This window comes from Nannobrachium achirus, assembly GCF_963921795.1.
Source record: "Nannobrachium achirus genome assembly, chromosome: 1".
Lineage (NCBI taxonomy): Eukaryota > Metazoa > Chordata > Actinopteri > Myctophiformes > Myctophidae > Nannobrachium > Nannobrachium achirus.
Genome location: NC_137810.1, coordinates 38,901,258 through 38,917,393, shown reverse-complemented (window position 1 = coordinate 38,917,393; position 16,136 = coordinate 38,901,258). Strand labels below are relative to the sequence as shown.

Below are 16,136 nucleotides of genomic sequence, written 5' to 3'. Positions count from 1 at the left end.
GTGGAAAAGCTCACCTATGGTTCATCCCATAGGCAGGAGAAAGACCCCGAACCGGTTCTTTTCTGGTTGAAAAGCACCCATAGGGGCCTTTTCCACCAAAAGAACCTTGGTTCAAGAACCAGTGTCCTTCAACTTTCTTGGAACTTGCGAACCGGCTTGCGTTTCCTCCAGATTGAACCAGAGGAACCAAGGCTTTTGTGGTCCCCGTTCCGAACCAACTTTTACGGTTCGGAACCAACTTACATTTACATCTCTAAATTTAACATGTTCAAGTCAGAAAGATTTGAACCTCTTCCCACTGTCGGCCTCAATAATATCAGACAAACAGAAACGTAACTCACACGGTTGTTTTAACCTTTTTATTGAATACAAATATAATGGAACTCCTAGTTTACAATAATAGCATCAGATCCCACACAAACATCCACAAACCAGATTCTCAAAACAACGTAAGAAAAAAGAAAAAAATGCAAATGTAACCTTGGTCAATGCCAACGTTGTTTCTTTCCCCATCACGAACAAACCACTGGAGTGTAGATATGTGTTGCTCTCAAATCTGCCCTACATGATACATGAGACACAATTATTCTGAGGTATTTCTGAGCAGAGAAATGTTTTTTAGGAGGACTGTGAATGGAGCGATTCACTTCATGAGCCATTTTAAGACAATCTAGTGAGTTGTTGCAGATCAGTTTCATTCGAGATGGTTGTGCTTTCCAGTTAAGAGTGGGAGAGACCAGTATAGTGCATCTTTGGTGCAGAGATCGTTGTTCCTGCGACGTTGGCACAATGAAAACCTAACAGGTACACATCGTTTTAACAAAGACCTATTACAGGTGCACACCATTTAAACATAGACGTATTAGAGGTACAGAGAAGTTGCTGGCGCGGTATGAACTTCATTTATTTAAGGACGGAGGCTGATGATCCATCACTCCCCTAACAGTGCAGGTAAAGCCAAGAAAGCTAAACGCTGCTTACTCGATAAGCACTATATTCTTTAGTTAAAATATATCTGAGCTGGCTTTGGTGAAATCTAGTTACTTACAAAAGTACAGTATCTGCCATTTATTCACTATAAACAGGAACTAAGCTAGAAACATTATTGCTAAATTTGACAATGCTTGCACCTTATTTGTACCAACATTAATGTGAAACGCGATTTACACTTTGTTTTACAGGTCGCGTCTTGCACAGAAAATAGACAATCAAAAAGCTTGCGAACTTGTAGATCGACAATTTCCAGCGTGAGACACCGTCATGTAACAAAGTATACATCAGAGGAAATGATGGTTTATGGGAAAAAATTATGTAACATACAGAGAATGTGCATCAGAAATTCACATACTAAGTCATCAAGTATGTTAAGTAGGTACCCATTCACTAAAAACTACTTTAAATTGTGCTTTTAAATCTAGTAGTTAGCAGTTGCGCGGAGCTTGGTCATGTAACCAAGTCGTTCCCAACCTTTTCTGAATACCATGCCATTTTCTTTTCACATTGTTTTAATATTACTGTAATATTATCATGTTAGTGTTTTGCCAATTATTTATTATATGCAATACCCTGGCGGCCCACAGGGCCCCGCCCTGCTCACAGGTTGGGAATCGCTGATGTAGCCTACAATTACATACATACATAGTTTGACATTGGTTGTTAACCTTAGATCAGCAAGGCTCATGCACTGTGTTCTTCTTATATACCCATGGTGACAAAAAAATACTCTCTCTATGGTTATATTTATTATTCTTATGGCAAACATTAGTGTCACATAACAGAAAAGGAGACAAAAAGGAGAATGTGATCTTCTGAACATGTAGAATCTAAACGGTAGTTTGGCATCGACGTCAACGAGTGCATTCTATCCATGGAACGGGAGCTATTAGGTGTCCATCGACTCTTGTCAGTGAAGATTTTGAGTGAAAAAAGAAAACGTACTAGTATAGAGCGCTGAGGGACTCCGCTCAACAATGTATTGTATGGGGTTTAAGTGGTTAAGATCCGATTAGCAGTTTGGGGCAAAGTAACAGCTTGATGTGAAATATTCGCAGACGCATTTTCCGATTGTTTAATCATCTCGTCCTCGATGTGTAAGGACCTCGATGTGTAAGGACCTTTTAAACTTGTCAGTCATCCTCACAATCAACTGACATTTACCCGGAGGACATTTCTCCCCAACTATAAAGAACTTATATAAATCAATGCAAATAAACAATAGTGTACATAAGAATGTTCATTTTTAAACATGAACAGACATCCACACGTTCTCACTCCAACTCTGCTGGTTTTAAGCACTTTCACCCTGGTGTCCCTATCTTGGGCAAAGGTGGAACTGCCCTGGCATTTCCCCAAATTTACAGAAAGGTTCACAAATAGTGGAAAATATCCGATCTACAAGCTCATTGTGGGCTATTTCCGCCTAGAGACAACAACGTCAAAGTACAAAATACGGCTTACTTGGTTACGGTGAATAACACCAGTTATGTTGTTTATTGCAAGAAAATGTATGTTGATGTTTATGAACACCCCACCCCCGCCCTCTCCATTTTAAGTGTTCCTTTTTCGAGTTACTTATGATCAAGGAAAGTGCAAAGCCATGACCTCACCAACTTATACTGAGTAAAATGTACCGGTAGAGATGTGTTCTAGACTGAGACAGTCACTTTCCTGTCCCCATCAATTCTAAATGTATAAATATGAAAATATCTTTATGACATAATATAAGAACAGGAACATAAATGTCACCGGTACAACATTGTTTTTGTTCTTTCTGCTTTCTGAGATGTCACAGGCGTTTGTTTTTTAATCCACGCTCGCAACGAAAACTAAATGCCTCACATCTTGTGCAGAAGGGTCTGTCCACGGAAAGCATTTTTTGAGATGCCAGGGTCTTTCTGCCATGCCATTTCTATGGTAAAGACCTTTCTGCCATGCATTTCTATAGTAAAGACGCATCGGAGCGATCCTCTTCCCAGTGTATTTTGGCGGAGCGCCCTGGGCCTTCTAACAGAAAATAATTCAACTTTTGGAGAGGCTTATCATGTTAGATCCTTCCTGGCTGGAGTCTGGCATCCCAGTGACTTAGGACCTGATTCTGTTATCGTAACCATCAGAAGTTCATAATGTTTACATTATTTCAGCTACTTGTGCTAATAATAACTGTTGATAGTCGTTGTGCTCCTCTGCTCATAAAGCGTGTTCTGTGGACAAAGCCCCTAATGACCTGATTTCAGTGCAACAGACCAAACTGCATACTATATAGTATATCGTTGCTGTCAGGCAGAAACCTTGTTCAACTGTTTATTATTGACAGACTTCATCATACTACAGGGTCACACAAAAGTATCCCACCTGCGAGCTAAAATGATCTTGTAGACCGCCTATTTTCGCTAGTTTTGGACAACATACTGTATTATAAATCAGTCTTTACTCATCCTTCAGACGTGTCCTTTCCTCCCTTCCTCTCCTGTCGGACATCTTTGACCACTCTGCTGCAGGAGAGAGGAGGAGGAGAGAGCAAACAGAGCCCAGCCTGCACACTGTTGAGACAACAGTGTCCCCCGGGGGACGGAGACAACTGTTGAGATGTGACATATATAGATGTGTGATATGAGTGTAGGGGGCTGAACCACTGGTTCTCAAGTTCACAAACTAATTTTCATTTATTTATCTTTACGCCCCACCATTGTACATCAAAGTATAGCCTAACAAAACAAGGCTAAAGAGGTTAATCAGACTAATCGATTTTGGTCGATCATAAAGAATCAATTAAGAATGTTGTGTCAATTCGTTGGATATTCAAGAAAAATAAAATGGCCTCTTGATTAATCGATTAACCTACATGAGCACGATTAGCTGCCCAGCCCTGCTATAGTTATCCTTATAGTTATAGTGCTTTGTGTGGACGTCCCTTTAGGGTCCATTTGGACCCCTGGTGGTCCCCATAACCCGATGTTGAGAACCAGTGGACTGAACCCTTACAGCGTTGGGGAGGGGTGTGTGTGTGTGTGTGTGTGTGTGTGTGTGTGTGAGGGGGCTATTTGTCGACGAGTTTGGCCAGGCTTTGTCTGAGGTCTTTGAGATCGCAGATCTTGACGTCCAGCACCGTGACGAGGGTCTGTAGCTCCGTTTCGGCCTTCTCCCTCTCCTCTCTCTTGGAGGTCAGGGTGACCTCTGCCTCCTGCACGCGCTCCGTCAGCTCCGCGTTACGACTCTCCACTTCCTGGTGGAACACAACAAAACATTCATAAATAACAATAACAACAACAATAAGGTTATTGCGACCAGTTTAGTATCAAAACCTCCACCGGCCGTCCGTCCGTCCGTCCGTCCGTCACACGTCACACCTTTGTTTGTGTACGGTGTGATGTCATACTGATGTCAGCAGTGTGATGTCATACTGATGTCAGCAGCTATGTCTCTATATATGGAGTTATATGTTGTTCGTGTCCAAATATGGGGCTTGTGAGGTCAGACTTAGTGAGATTCGTCGGTTATATTTGTGGAGATAAGCGACCAACGGTCGCTTATCTCCCGATTAGGGAGTCTTACTGGTCTCCCGATTAGGGAGTCTTACTGGTCTCCCGATTAGGGAGTCTTACTGGTATCAAAACCTCCACCGGCCGTCCGTCCGTCCGTCCGTCCGTCCGTCGGTCACACGTCACACATTTGCCCTGCTCATATCTCCGCATCAGTATGACATCACACTGCTTGGTGTGTGCCGTCAGGGTAATTTGTGTACGGTGTGATGTCATACTGATGTCAGCAGTGTGATGTCATACTGATGTCAGCAGCTATGTCTCTATATATGGAGTTATATGTTGTTCGTGTCCAAATATGGGGCTTGTGAGGTCAGACTTAGTGAGATTCGTCGGTTATCTCCATATATGGAGGGAGAACCAGCTTATGAGCCGATGAGTTGTGTCAGAGTCGAGATCCTGCTTGCATCTAATCTGTCGGTAGATAATGCCGGTCTTATATAAGGGTCATTTGTGTACGGTGTGATGTCATACTGATGTCAGCAGTGTGATGTCATACTGATGTCAGCAGCTATGTCTCTATATATGGAGTTATATGTTGTTCGTGTCCAAATATGGGGCTTGTGAGGTCAGACTTAGTGAGATTCGTCGTTTATCTCCATATATGGAGGGATGTGTTGGTTATCTCCATATCTGGAGATTCAACCTTCAACGATTTTGACATCTTGTTACTAATCTGTCGGTAGATAATGCCGGTCTTATATAAGGGTCATTTGTGTACGGTGTGATGTCATACTGATGTCAGCAGTGTGACAGGACCCGATTAGGGAGTCTTACTGGTTTATTATAGAGCATTTTTTTAAAGGAATGTTATAGATTAAAACAAAGAAATCTAAACATTTCATAAAGAAAAAAGAAAATAACCAATCTTTAAGCTGTGTGTTGCATTGCGATGCGTTATGAGCTTGTAGATCGGCTATTTTAACTAGTTTGGGTTCTGGGGAGACGTGATGAAATGTCTCTTTTGGGTCTGGAGCTAAAAAGTCTGGGAACCACTATACAATTATACTGTCGAATACAGCCTGCAGGTGGCACTGTTTGCTTGTTAATGTTTGGAGAAACCAGTCATATCCTTGCCATTCCTGTGTCTGACTGTCTTTTCCTCCTACAACATAATCAGGTATTGTGATTATACTTTGAGGAAGATTCTTTTCTCCAGGTTGGGGGCATGCATGCATGCATGCAAGTGGCTAAATATGTCTTTTTAGACACAATAAGCCCATTCCCAAGATGCACCGCAATCTTTCATTAGCAGATGTGAATTATGGGGGCTGGTGTAAATAGTAACAAAGAAACTGCCGGCTTATTGTCTCTAAAAAGACATATTTAGCCACTTGTACGCATGCCCCCACCCACTGAAATCAAAATACTATAATTGCTAAAACATTAGAAAGCAGTTCTTTTCTCTAATTACAATCTAAAATATGAACCATTGTCTTTAACATGGGCCTCTCACCTGAAGCCCACCCAGATATAAAAATCACACCTTGTGCGAAGTGAGCGGTGCAAACACGACACACATGCATCTCTCCTTGCATGGGCCGTTCTGTCTGTGATGTCAGTTACTTTATGTGTATAAGCATGGACCTCCATACATGGAGATCTGTGCAATCTTTTTTGGCTAATACATTTATGCTATCCAATATCCATACATACATGGAGGTCAGTGCTCATACCCACAATGTGAAATGTAGGAGCGCATTGCACCGCTGCAAAACGCACACAGAAGCTGTGCTCCCGGCTCGCGATGCACATGCCCCAGAGCTGAAGGAGGTGTCTACCTTTCTATGTCTATGCTCTCACCTATGCGACCTGGCATTTCCCAGGGACCCTGAGCACAACGGTAGGGGCAAGGAGGTAGGGAGCGCTTCGCTGTGTTCACTTGGACCGCATGGAGGTGCCGAAAGTCAGGGGGACAAAGATTTACAATTCTGTCCATAACAGCACATAACTCGGTAACAGCGCCGAGTCGGCTCATGCGACCGTCGCGACAATCAACACGGTGACTCGCTCGCTCGGCGGTATCTCACGTGGCTCATGGTCGCCTGAGACGGCACGCCTCCGTTGTCATCACCGAAAACAAGCGCTCCAGTCCTTTCCCTTGCAGCCCCCTGCACCCCCACCGTTGAGCTTAGGGTCATTGGGAAAAACGTGGACGCCTCACCTATAAGAGCTCTCACCTACACAAGCCTCTCCCCTCTCACCTGGAGTCTGTGTAGTGCCTCCTCTCTCTCTTTCTCCAGCTCACTGGCATCTGATTTCTTGTCCTGCAGGGCTTGGATTTCCTGAAGGAAAGAAAAAATAAATAAATACAGAACTGCATGCTGTCTGGGTCCTCGTCGATACACACGCCCAGTTTGAAGTCAGTCAGTCCCATACAGCAGTAGTTCTCAACCTTTTATATATTTTAACTGGGGACCCCCCCACCCTATGAGCACACTCTAAGAGTTGAGGCATTACATTTTGTATAACACAGTTCTATTGTGAAAATAGCAGATCTACATCCTCACAACTCCTCGCTGTTGTGAGCATGTAGATCGGCTATTTTCACAATTTCTGCCTCTAATACCTGACCATTTGGCCAATGTTTAATTTGTCATTTTAGAGTTATTAAAAAGTCCTTAAATTGTCACTTTAGAAATGTGCATATACCCTCTTATACACTTAAACTTTGTTGGTTTGTTTGTTGAGTGAGAAAACAACATTGCACATTAAGTTAATCATCTGGGGACCCCCCAAAATAATTTGGGGACCCCCCTGGGGGTCTCAACCCACAGGTTGAGAACCACTGCATACATTCATGTACTTTTTGTGCGTTTGGGTCTTTGAGGTCTCTTCCCATAATATCACCCGAGTAAAAATAAAAAAAGTAAAAATACTTTAGTAAAGTACTCAGGTAAATGTACTTCATTACTGTCTACCACTGATACAGTATGTTAGTTCCTAGGCCCTGTTCTAAAAGCAGCCGAGTCATTTGTCACCTGCTGGCAGGATGAAACAGCAGTGTTGATAAGATTTGGGACACCTTGATGTCCCCAGGGAACACTTCTTATGGTTTGGTCATAGTGTACAGTATGTGAGTGAGTCTCACACTATGTGGAGGACAGACACACAGACCAGTATGTGAGAGAGTCTCACACTGTGTGGAGGACAGACACACAGACCGCACGCTAAAGGAAGACGCCACAGCCAAGGACAGAACCTCTGCACACACAGCAGTGATTCTCAGAACTTTTAACCACATGAACCCAAGCATCCCTTTTCTGCAGGGCGAACGTTCGGGGAATATTGCAGATCTACAAACTCAGAACATTGTTGGTTCTGGTGTAGAGGGAAACACGTTTCGCAGCGGAGATACAGACATTAGGGTCCATTTGCTTCCCAACTATCAATCAAGTCAATAATTATTGAGGATCCCCCTCAAGGACCCACAGGGGTCCCCGGACCCCACATGGAGAACCAGTGAAGTAAAGGTACATTTGAATTTAGATGGAATGTTTTGGCTGAGTGTGCTTCTGTCACTTCTGAATAATAGTTCTGTTCTTGTTTCGTTCGTTTTTACCATTTGCATAATGATGCCACACAAAAAAGTGTTAAGATAATAGTGTTCCCAAAAATGCAAGCGTCAAAAATATAAAACAAAACAATAAACAGGGAAGCAACTGTGTATGTAATGCAAAATACAGCTATTTAATATGCTCTTCAGAGCATTTTATATGAAACGCTGTAAAGAGCATATTTGAATGTATGAAATAATTGTATTTTTCTTCCCTCCGTAGTTTGGGAACCCTATCTTCCACCTTTTTTGTGTGGTACATAATGCAAGTGCAAAACATATTTATTTTTATTGTGCATTTTAGTTGCTGCCGGGTGCCAACCTTGTATGTCCCAAACAGTTCATTTTCAGGAGATGAAAAACAAAAACAAAACTGTGTTCTAATGTAAGATATTATTTAGTCACAAGCTCTAGCATTTTTTTTTTCCTTGGTTAAATATTCGTAGAATCCACATAAAGAAATCTACAAGCGCATGGTGAGACAACTGACCTTGTAGATCGGCAATTCTCACTACTTTTGCACCACACCAGTAGTTCTCAACCTGTGGGTCGGGACCCACCAGGGGGGCCCCAAATTATTTTGGGGGGTCCCCAGATGATTAGCAACGATAATCAACATTGTTCATTGTTTTCTTACTCAACAGTAAACAAACCAACATAAGGTTAAAGTGTATAGAGGGTATCTGCACATTTCTAAAGTGACAATTTGAGGACTTTTTATTACCTCTAAAAAGACAAATTAAACATTGGCCAAATTGTGAAATATTAGAAGCAGAAATTGTGAAAATAGCAGATCTACATGCTCACAACGGCGTTGTGAGCATGTAGATCTGCTATTTTCACTGCACTACACGATGAAGTTTACAAAAAAAGATAAAAAGGTAGAAATATGGAGATACTGTACAAGGTTTGTGCCAGACAGCAAGGATTTGCATATTGTCCACTCAGCACCTACTGTCTGTCTGTCTGACCTCCTCTTCTGTGATCATTCCACAAGAATCCTCATTTTAGTTCTCTATAACAGTGGTTCCCAACCTTTTCTGGATCAGGGGTCCACTAGAAAATCACGAAAGCGTTCTCAGCCCACCCATCTGACCACCTAACATGGTCAGATGGGTGGGCCGCGAGCATTTTCAGAACATGTTTATTTTACTGATCAATCAACCCAGCTTGGATCAATGGAACTGACATAGTGGACTTTAAGTTCCTCTTATTAAACACAATTTGGCCCATTTACAATATCCTCACCGCCCACTAGTGATCCCCAGGCCCACAGGTTGAGAATCACATCATTCCTTTTGCACACCTACGGAGACGAACGCATAAGCCGAAGCGATGAACTTGAATAGTAGAAGAAAGAGAGACCTGCACAGTGCACACGGTCTTCACTTTCAAAAAATATATATTTAATGGTCCAGATACAACCTTCCCGTCACTCTGACCTTCATCAGGCATAACCTAAGTGTGCAGGTCCGCCAGGACTCCCTCCCCCTCCCTCTTCCCTATTTCTTCCACTATTGAATTTGAATCCTGAAAAGTAACAGTTTTGGACATAATGAGGTTTCCACCCCACAGAGACGATATTGTTAAGTGCTTTGAATAAAGGCACTACTCTATATAAATGCACCATTTACCATTTACTTACTCTGGGGAGAAATTAAATGTTGACCTCAAGGCAGTACCATAGAAACACAGTAGTGAATCTAAATGTCTCAATAGAAGAGCAGGGAGACCAATTATAACCAAGTTATATTGTATTAGCATATTGTCTACCATACAAATTGGTCAAAATAATATATATATATTTTTTTTATTGATTGAATACAGAAATGTAAACAGCATGAGGTACAGTCAGAGATTTGGGCTAAAAGGATAACACAAAAAAAGTGTTTCCATTGTGGTCCTCATCACATACACAAAAAAAGGTTACATGGAGTAGCTTTAACTACAGGCTCTATCCATGTTGTTTTGTGTCTTAGAGGTGCGTGGTTGATATTGTTTTTGTCCGTTTCTAATTCCAATACAGATAACCCCCAAGGGCCACAACATCCCCAAGTGGAAACATGAGATGGTATTTTATTCAGAAGAAATTACATTCTGCCTTTAACCTTTCAACACAATCACGGGATAAGGTGAAAGAACAGCTGCAGGGTCCCATTACAAAAGGACAGAGCAGTGAATCAGGGAGCAATGAAAGATTAATCCAGAGCCTGGAGCCAAGCGAACAGACTTTAAATCACTTTACAGGACAATTTAAATACACTAAAGTAGACTTAATACACTAAAAGAACAGTAGATCTCAAGTTCAACCACCGCCCCCCCTTTCCAATATCGCCCTCCACACCTCCAACTGTAACTTAGGCTAAGTTTTTGCTTTGAAAATGTAAGTTTATAATCTCCACCAAAAGCTTCTTCTCTGTCCGTCTGGTTGTTTGTTGGTAATCTCAGAATCAGTGGACCGATCGGTGTGAAACATTGCATGCACACTCCCAGTATAATGATATTTAACTGGCGGCCCGCAGGCCAAATCCGGCCCAAGCGGAGCTCATTTGTGGCCCCTGGAACACATGCCATATGTAAAAATGAATCTAACAAATTATTATTGGATGGTGGGTTGTACAGAATGACCATTTTTGAATGTTCCTCATTACCACTAACTCAAGCTTGTTAAGCAACCATTAACGGATAAGAATAAAATGTAGGCTATTGTTTAGAATGGAGGAATGTTTGTGACCTAAATTAATATCCAGTACTGCAGTACATAGAACCCCTCTTTAATGAGTATGTATTTCTTAATGTACTACTGTAGATCTGCAGTGCTGCAGTTTTTTTCCCTCTCTTTTTCACCATGTAGCTACTTTTCAGTAGCATCATCAAACTATGTTGAGTGCATTTCATCCATGCCATCCAGTTTTGAGTGGCTGTTGTCCATTACACCAAAGAAAGAATTCTCCGTCTGCATCCATTAGCCATTAAGAGTGGATTTTATCCATCTTTCATCTGCTACTTCTTCATCCACTTGTAGATTTTACACAGTGTGTTTCATTCGATATCCAATATAGCCTTCCTGGGCTGACCCCTTTTCATGGGTCATTCTCAACTGATGGTTCTTGGAAAGAGCTTTTGCTTTTATCAGCCGAGCGCTCAAAAGCATTAGAAAATAAAAATAAAATCCTTCATACGAACATGTAAACACTTTCACCTTGCCAATACGCCTCCACCACTCTTCTCACAAAGATGCCTCCATGCCAAGGGCCCTTGCACAGAAAACACTCAAATATCTACTTCCCATTTTCTCTATATCCAAATCAAAGCCTGTGCATTATAAAGAACGGTCAAAGTCATCCTGTCAAACATCAAAAGGCATGAATGCTATAACATAATGGACATAATATGACCATTGTTGTGTCCAATAGCACACACAACACACAGCCATACAGTTAACCACGAACACGGCCTTGTGGCCCTCGACATTTTTTGCAGCTCCACTAGTTAGTATTTAGTGTAGCTATGTAGTTAGTATGTAGTGTAGTTGTTAAAAGTGAAGTGTAGAGTGGAGTGTGTTCTTACTTGTTCTTTGTCCTGTAGCAGAGCTTGCAGCTCCTCTAGGGATCTACTCAGCTGCTCTCTGCCGGGGTCACTGGATGCAGGACGCCCACTCTGAGCCTCCAGCTCTGACACCTGCGCACACGCACACGCGCACGCGCACGCGCACACACACACACACACACACACACACACACACACACACACACACACACACACACACACACACACACACACACACACACACACACACACACACACACACACACACACACACACACACACACACACACGTGTCAATACATTGCAGATACTGTACACACTGGCACACACGTCTGTATATACTGTGTGTATTCAGACACACGCATATACAAGTTGCATGTATTGGCAGGGTTTAACAGGAAAGCAGGGTAGATATTCTCTCAGCTGTTGTGTGTGCAGTGTTGTTCATGGAGAACAGGAGTGTCAGCCATCTGCTGTTAACCACTCTCTGACAACATGTATGTCTACTGAAACATTTACACTCCTTTCATCAGCCTCCCACATCCACATGGAGCGCAGGAACGTCTCTTTAATGAGCACGTCCGTCCGTCCGTACGCACGCACGCACGCACGCACGCACGCACGCACGTACACACGCACTCACTATAGTATACTTGTGTGTCCATCAACATGAAAGCCAATTTGACCAATTTTAAAGCTAAACCTAAAGTAAAAAAAATAGCTGATCACCTACACACTGTGAGCTAGTAGATGAGCTATTTTCAACCTGAAACTGAAGTATAAGGCAACCATTCCTCGCAATGTCTATTTTTTAAATTATAAATAATAATACTCTTATTGTAAGGACATTTGTCCCTCCAAGTATAGCAATACACGCACGCAAACGCGTACACACAGACCACACTGCTGAGTCCTGGGAGGAATGAATTTTACGTTACAGAAAGGCAGCAGCCGGCTCTATTTGCTGGTGATTAGCATATCAACTGTGGGGCTTAAAGAGTTGAGTGGCAGTCCTACTAAAACGGGTCTCTGAAGTGAAAACTTCCATCGACTCACATCTTCATTCATTGATAGCAGATCACAGAGGATGTGTGTGGAACAGTTATTGCTTCATTTAAAGTCTTAAAGTCTTAAACACAGCTTATGGTCCACACAGACAAACAGAGGAGGCATGGGAGGTCAGCAGGGTCATCCATCGCCCACCACTGGACAACAACTAATAGTCCAGAAAGTACATCGGAAACCTTGTACAGTATCTTCAAGTTTCAAATGTGTACGTTTTTTCCTGCTTCATCAGACAAGGCCGTCGCACAAAAGTAGTGAAAACAGCAGATCTACAAGCAAACAACGCCTTGTGTAGATCGGTAGATCGGCTGTTTTCACTAGTTTAGTAAAATGTTTTAAATGATAAAAACAAACGGTTTTGGACATACAAGGTTTACACCCGACAACGACGACATGCAAGGTCAGATGAAAGTCAGACACAGGGCTGGGCAGTTAACACACAATATAACCAAACAAATATGTACAACCAATGATTGAATAATCGAGAAGCAAGGTTTTACTTGTTATATATTGATATATGATGTGTATTATATATCAGATATCAATCAATCGGGGGAAAAAGTCTACCAAATCGATTACTCAGATTAACCATTTAACCCTGTATTATACTTTGTTGTACAATGGTGGTGTACAAAAACAGCTAAAATAGGTGACCTACAAGCTCACAACGCATCGCATTACGACGCGGTGTGAGCTTTAGATCTGCTATTTTCGCGTATTTTGTTTTTTCACTCGAGCAAAGTACCTCCAAATCCAGCAGAACTTGAGTAAATGTACTTAGTTACTTTCTCTGCTCAGACCAGACATCAACACTTCCACCCCTCACCATCCTCTTTTTCCTCTGTCAGACGGATTCTCCAAGCGTGTCTTTCTGTAACACGGTGCTGTCCATCTGATCTGTGTGTGTGTGTGTGTGTGTGTGTGTGTGTGTGTGTGGCCCTCTCACAGCTGTCTGTGTCAGACCCTTAGGGGGCCCCTGATGCTAATGCTAGCTGTACAGCTCTCTATCTATATGTCAGTGTTGCCATGTCTGCTTATTATAAGCGACGTTGGGCTTGTTTCTCTGTAAAAGTTTGACCGAAGGTCGGAGTTTAGTATGAGAAACGGCATATCATGTCTCCGTCCGGACGTCTGTCTGTGTACGTTTTTTTACGGTCTATGGGTTTGCCGCTCTGACATCACTGTGATGTCAGGGGAACCACACTAATCCCTTTAATGCCAATATATGGAGATTCCTGATGTCATCTCAGCTTGTCACAGTACCCACCAGGGTGACAGAGCACTCTCAAACCCTCATAGATCTCGTCGTAACCACTGACAAGTCCAAAGTCACCGCTAGCGGGGCTATTGTATGCGGTCTTAGTGATCATTATATGATCTACTCTACCCGAAAAATACACAAACCCAAGGCTAGTGGCCACAGAACTGTCGTTGCTAGAAGCCTGAAGAACTACTCCAGTGAGGCTTTTAATCTCAAACTAGCGGGTGTAGACTTTTCCCCAGAGCTGCAGTGTACAGATGTCGAAGAAGCATGGCGCGGTTTTAAAACCAAATTGACCAATGCTCTAGACGACGTGGCCCCCTTGAATACCACCAGGGTTAAAGCCCGCCAAGAGCCATGGTATAACTCAGATATTGCAGAATCAGCTAAACTCAGAGACAGTGCTGCAAAAAGCTCAGGAAAAAATTCAACCCTGGCCTCAAAATCCACGTTGAGCATCTTACTGCTCAATGCAAGAGACTTAGAAACCAGACAACCGCCCTAGTTAGATCCGCCAAAAAAAACTACATCGACGACAAAATCGATGAATACAAAAACAAACCACGAGACCTATGGAAGTTGCTTAACAACCAATTAGGCTTAAAATCAAAAACCATATGCCACAACATAAACATCAAAACGGACGCCGCTCTCATTTCTGACAAAGGTGAAGTGGCTACCCATCTTAACAAAACCTTTACCACCACAGCCCGTTCACTGGTCGCCCCATCTGGGCAGTATGGTGAAGAATTTGTTAAAAAATTCTACAAAAAACTGGGCGTCAAAAAAGACAGCTTTAAACTTTCCACAGTGACAACTGATGAAGTGTTTAAAAAATTGAGCGCCCTACCTCAGCACAAGGCCACTGGCCTTGATAAAATCCCAGCTAGATTTCTCAGAGATTCAGCCGCCACCATTGCTCCAATCATTACCCACATAATTAACCTTTCCATCGAACAGGGTCATGTCCCCCAGGACTTCAAACTAGCAAAAGTAACCCCCCTGCACAAAAAAGGTAGCAAACTAGACCCTGGAAACTACCGCCCCGTTTCCATTCTTAGCTCCATATCCAAAGTCATGGAGAAAATAGTCTACGAACAGATTGCAAGATATCTCGATGAGAATAATCTGATTTACGAGTTCCAATCTGGATTCAGAAAATCCCATTCCACTGACACATGCCTTCTCTATTTGACTGACCAAATCAAACGCGAAGCGGATCAGGGCAAATATAGTGGCATGGTCATGATGGACCTCCAGAAGGCATTTGACACCGTGGATCATGCTATTCTGATTGAGAAACTAAAAGCCATCGGTCTTGACAGCGCAGCAGTGAGCTGGATGCAATCTTACCTGGTGGGGAGGGAACAGGTGGTGGAGATTAACGGTACCCTGTCCCCCCCCCTCCCAGTAAGCTGTGGAGTTCCTCAAGGTAGCATACTGGGACCTCTGTTGTTCCTAATATACGTGAACGACATGGCATCTGCTTGCGACTGCAACCTGTTCCTGTTCGCGGATGACTCGGCTCTCCTAGTCTCGGGCAAGGACCACTTGCAGGTTGAAAAGACACTTAACTCTGAACTGAGTAAGATCTGCACATGGCTTAACGACAACAAATTATCAATTCACCTGGGCAAAACCGAGTCCATCCTCTTTGGATCAAATCATAACCTCAAAAAGGTAGAGAACTTCACAATCAAAGTGGGTGACAAGGTCATAACACGAAAAAACGAAATCTCTTACTTAGGATGTATCCTTGAAGCTAATCTTTCCAGCGAAAAGATGACTTCAAAAGTAATACAAAAAATCAACCAACGAACTCGTTTCCTACAGAGGATCGCCCCAATGGTCAACTTCAACACACTGAAGACCATAGCTGGTGCAATAATCCAGCCCCTCTTTGACTATGGAGTCCACGTATGGTATCGTGACGCCCCACAAGCCCTAAAAACTAAACTCCAAACAGCCCAAAATAAACTAATTAGGGTCCTGCTTAACCTTCCCAATCAGACTCACCTCACCGCTACTCACCAGTTAAGAGTGGGGTGGCTCAGAGTAGATGACAGAGTACAGCAACTTGCAATGGGACTGGTGTACAAGATACACTACACCACTATGATACCCAAGTACCTGTCAAAATACTTTATAAACGTTAAGGATGTCCATA

General features: G+C 42.7%; 1 protein-coding gene across 3 annotated transcripts in view; it reads right to left on the bottom strand.

Moving 5' to 3' along the window:
* Window positions 1–344: 344 nt before the first annotated feature.
* Window positions 345–16,136, bottom strand: part of LOC308293194 (homer protein homolog 3-like) — an 87,634-nt gene continuing 71,842 nt past the window's right edge. For all 3 annotated transcript variants that reach the window (XM_080735629.1, XM_080735630.1, XM_080735631.1), the window contains 3 exons: window positions 11,665–11,775; window positions 6,743–6,823; window positions 345–4,222 (listed from right to left, as the gene is read on the bottom strand). In XM_080735629.1, coding sequence (XP_080591755.1) covers window positions 4,037–4,222; window positions 6,743–6,823; window positions 11,665–11,775 — 378 coding nt within the window. In that variant the 3' untranslated portion in view covers window positions 345–4,036. The remainder of the gene's footprint in view (window positions 4,223–6,742; window positions 6,824–11,664; window positions 11,776–16,136) is intronic.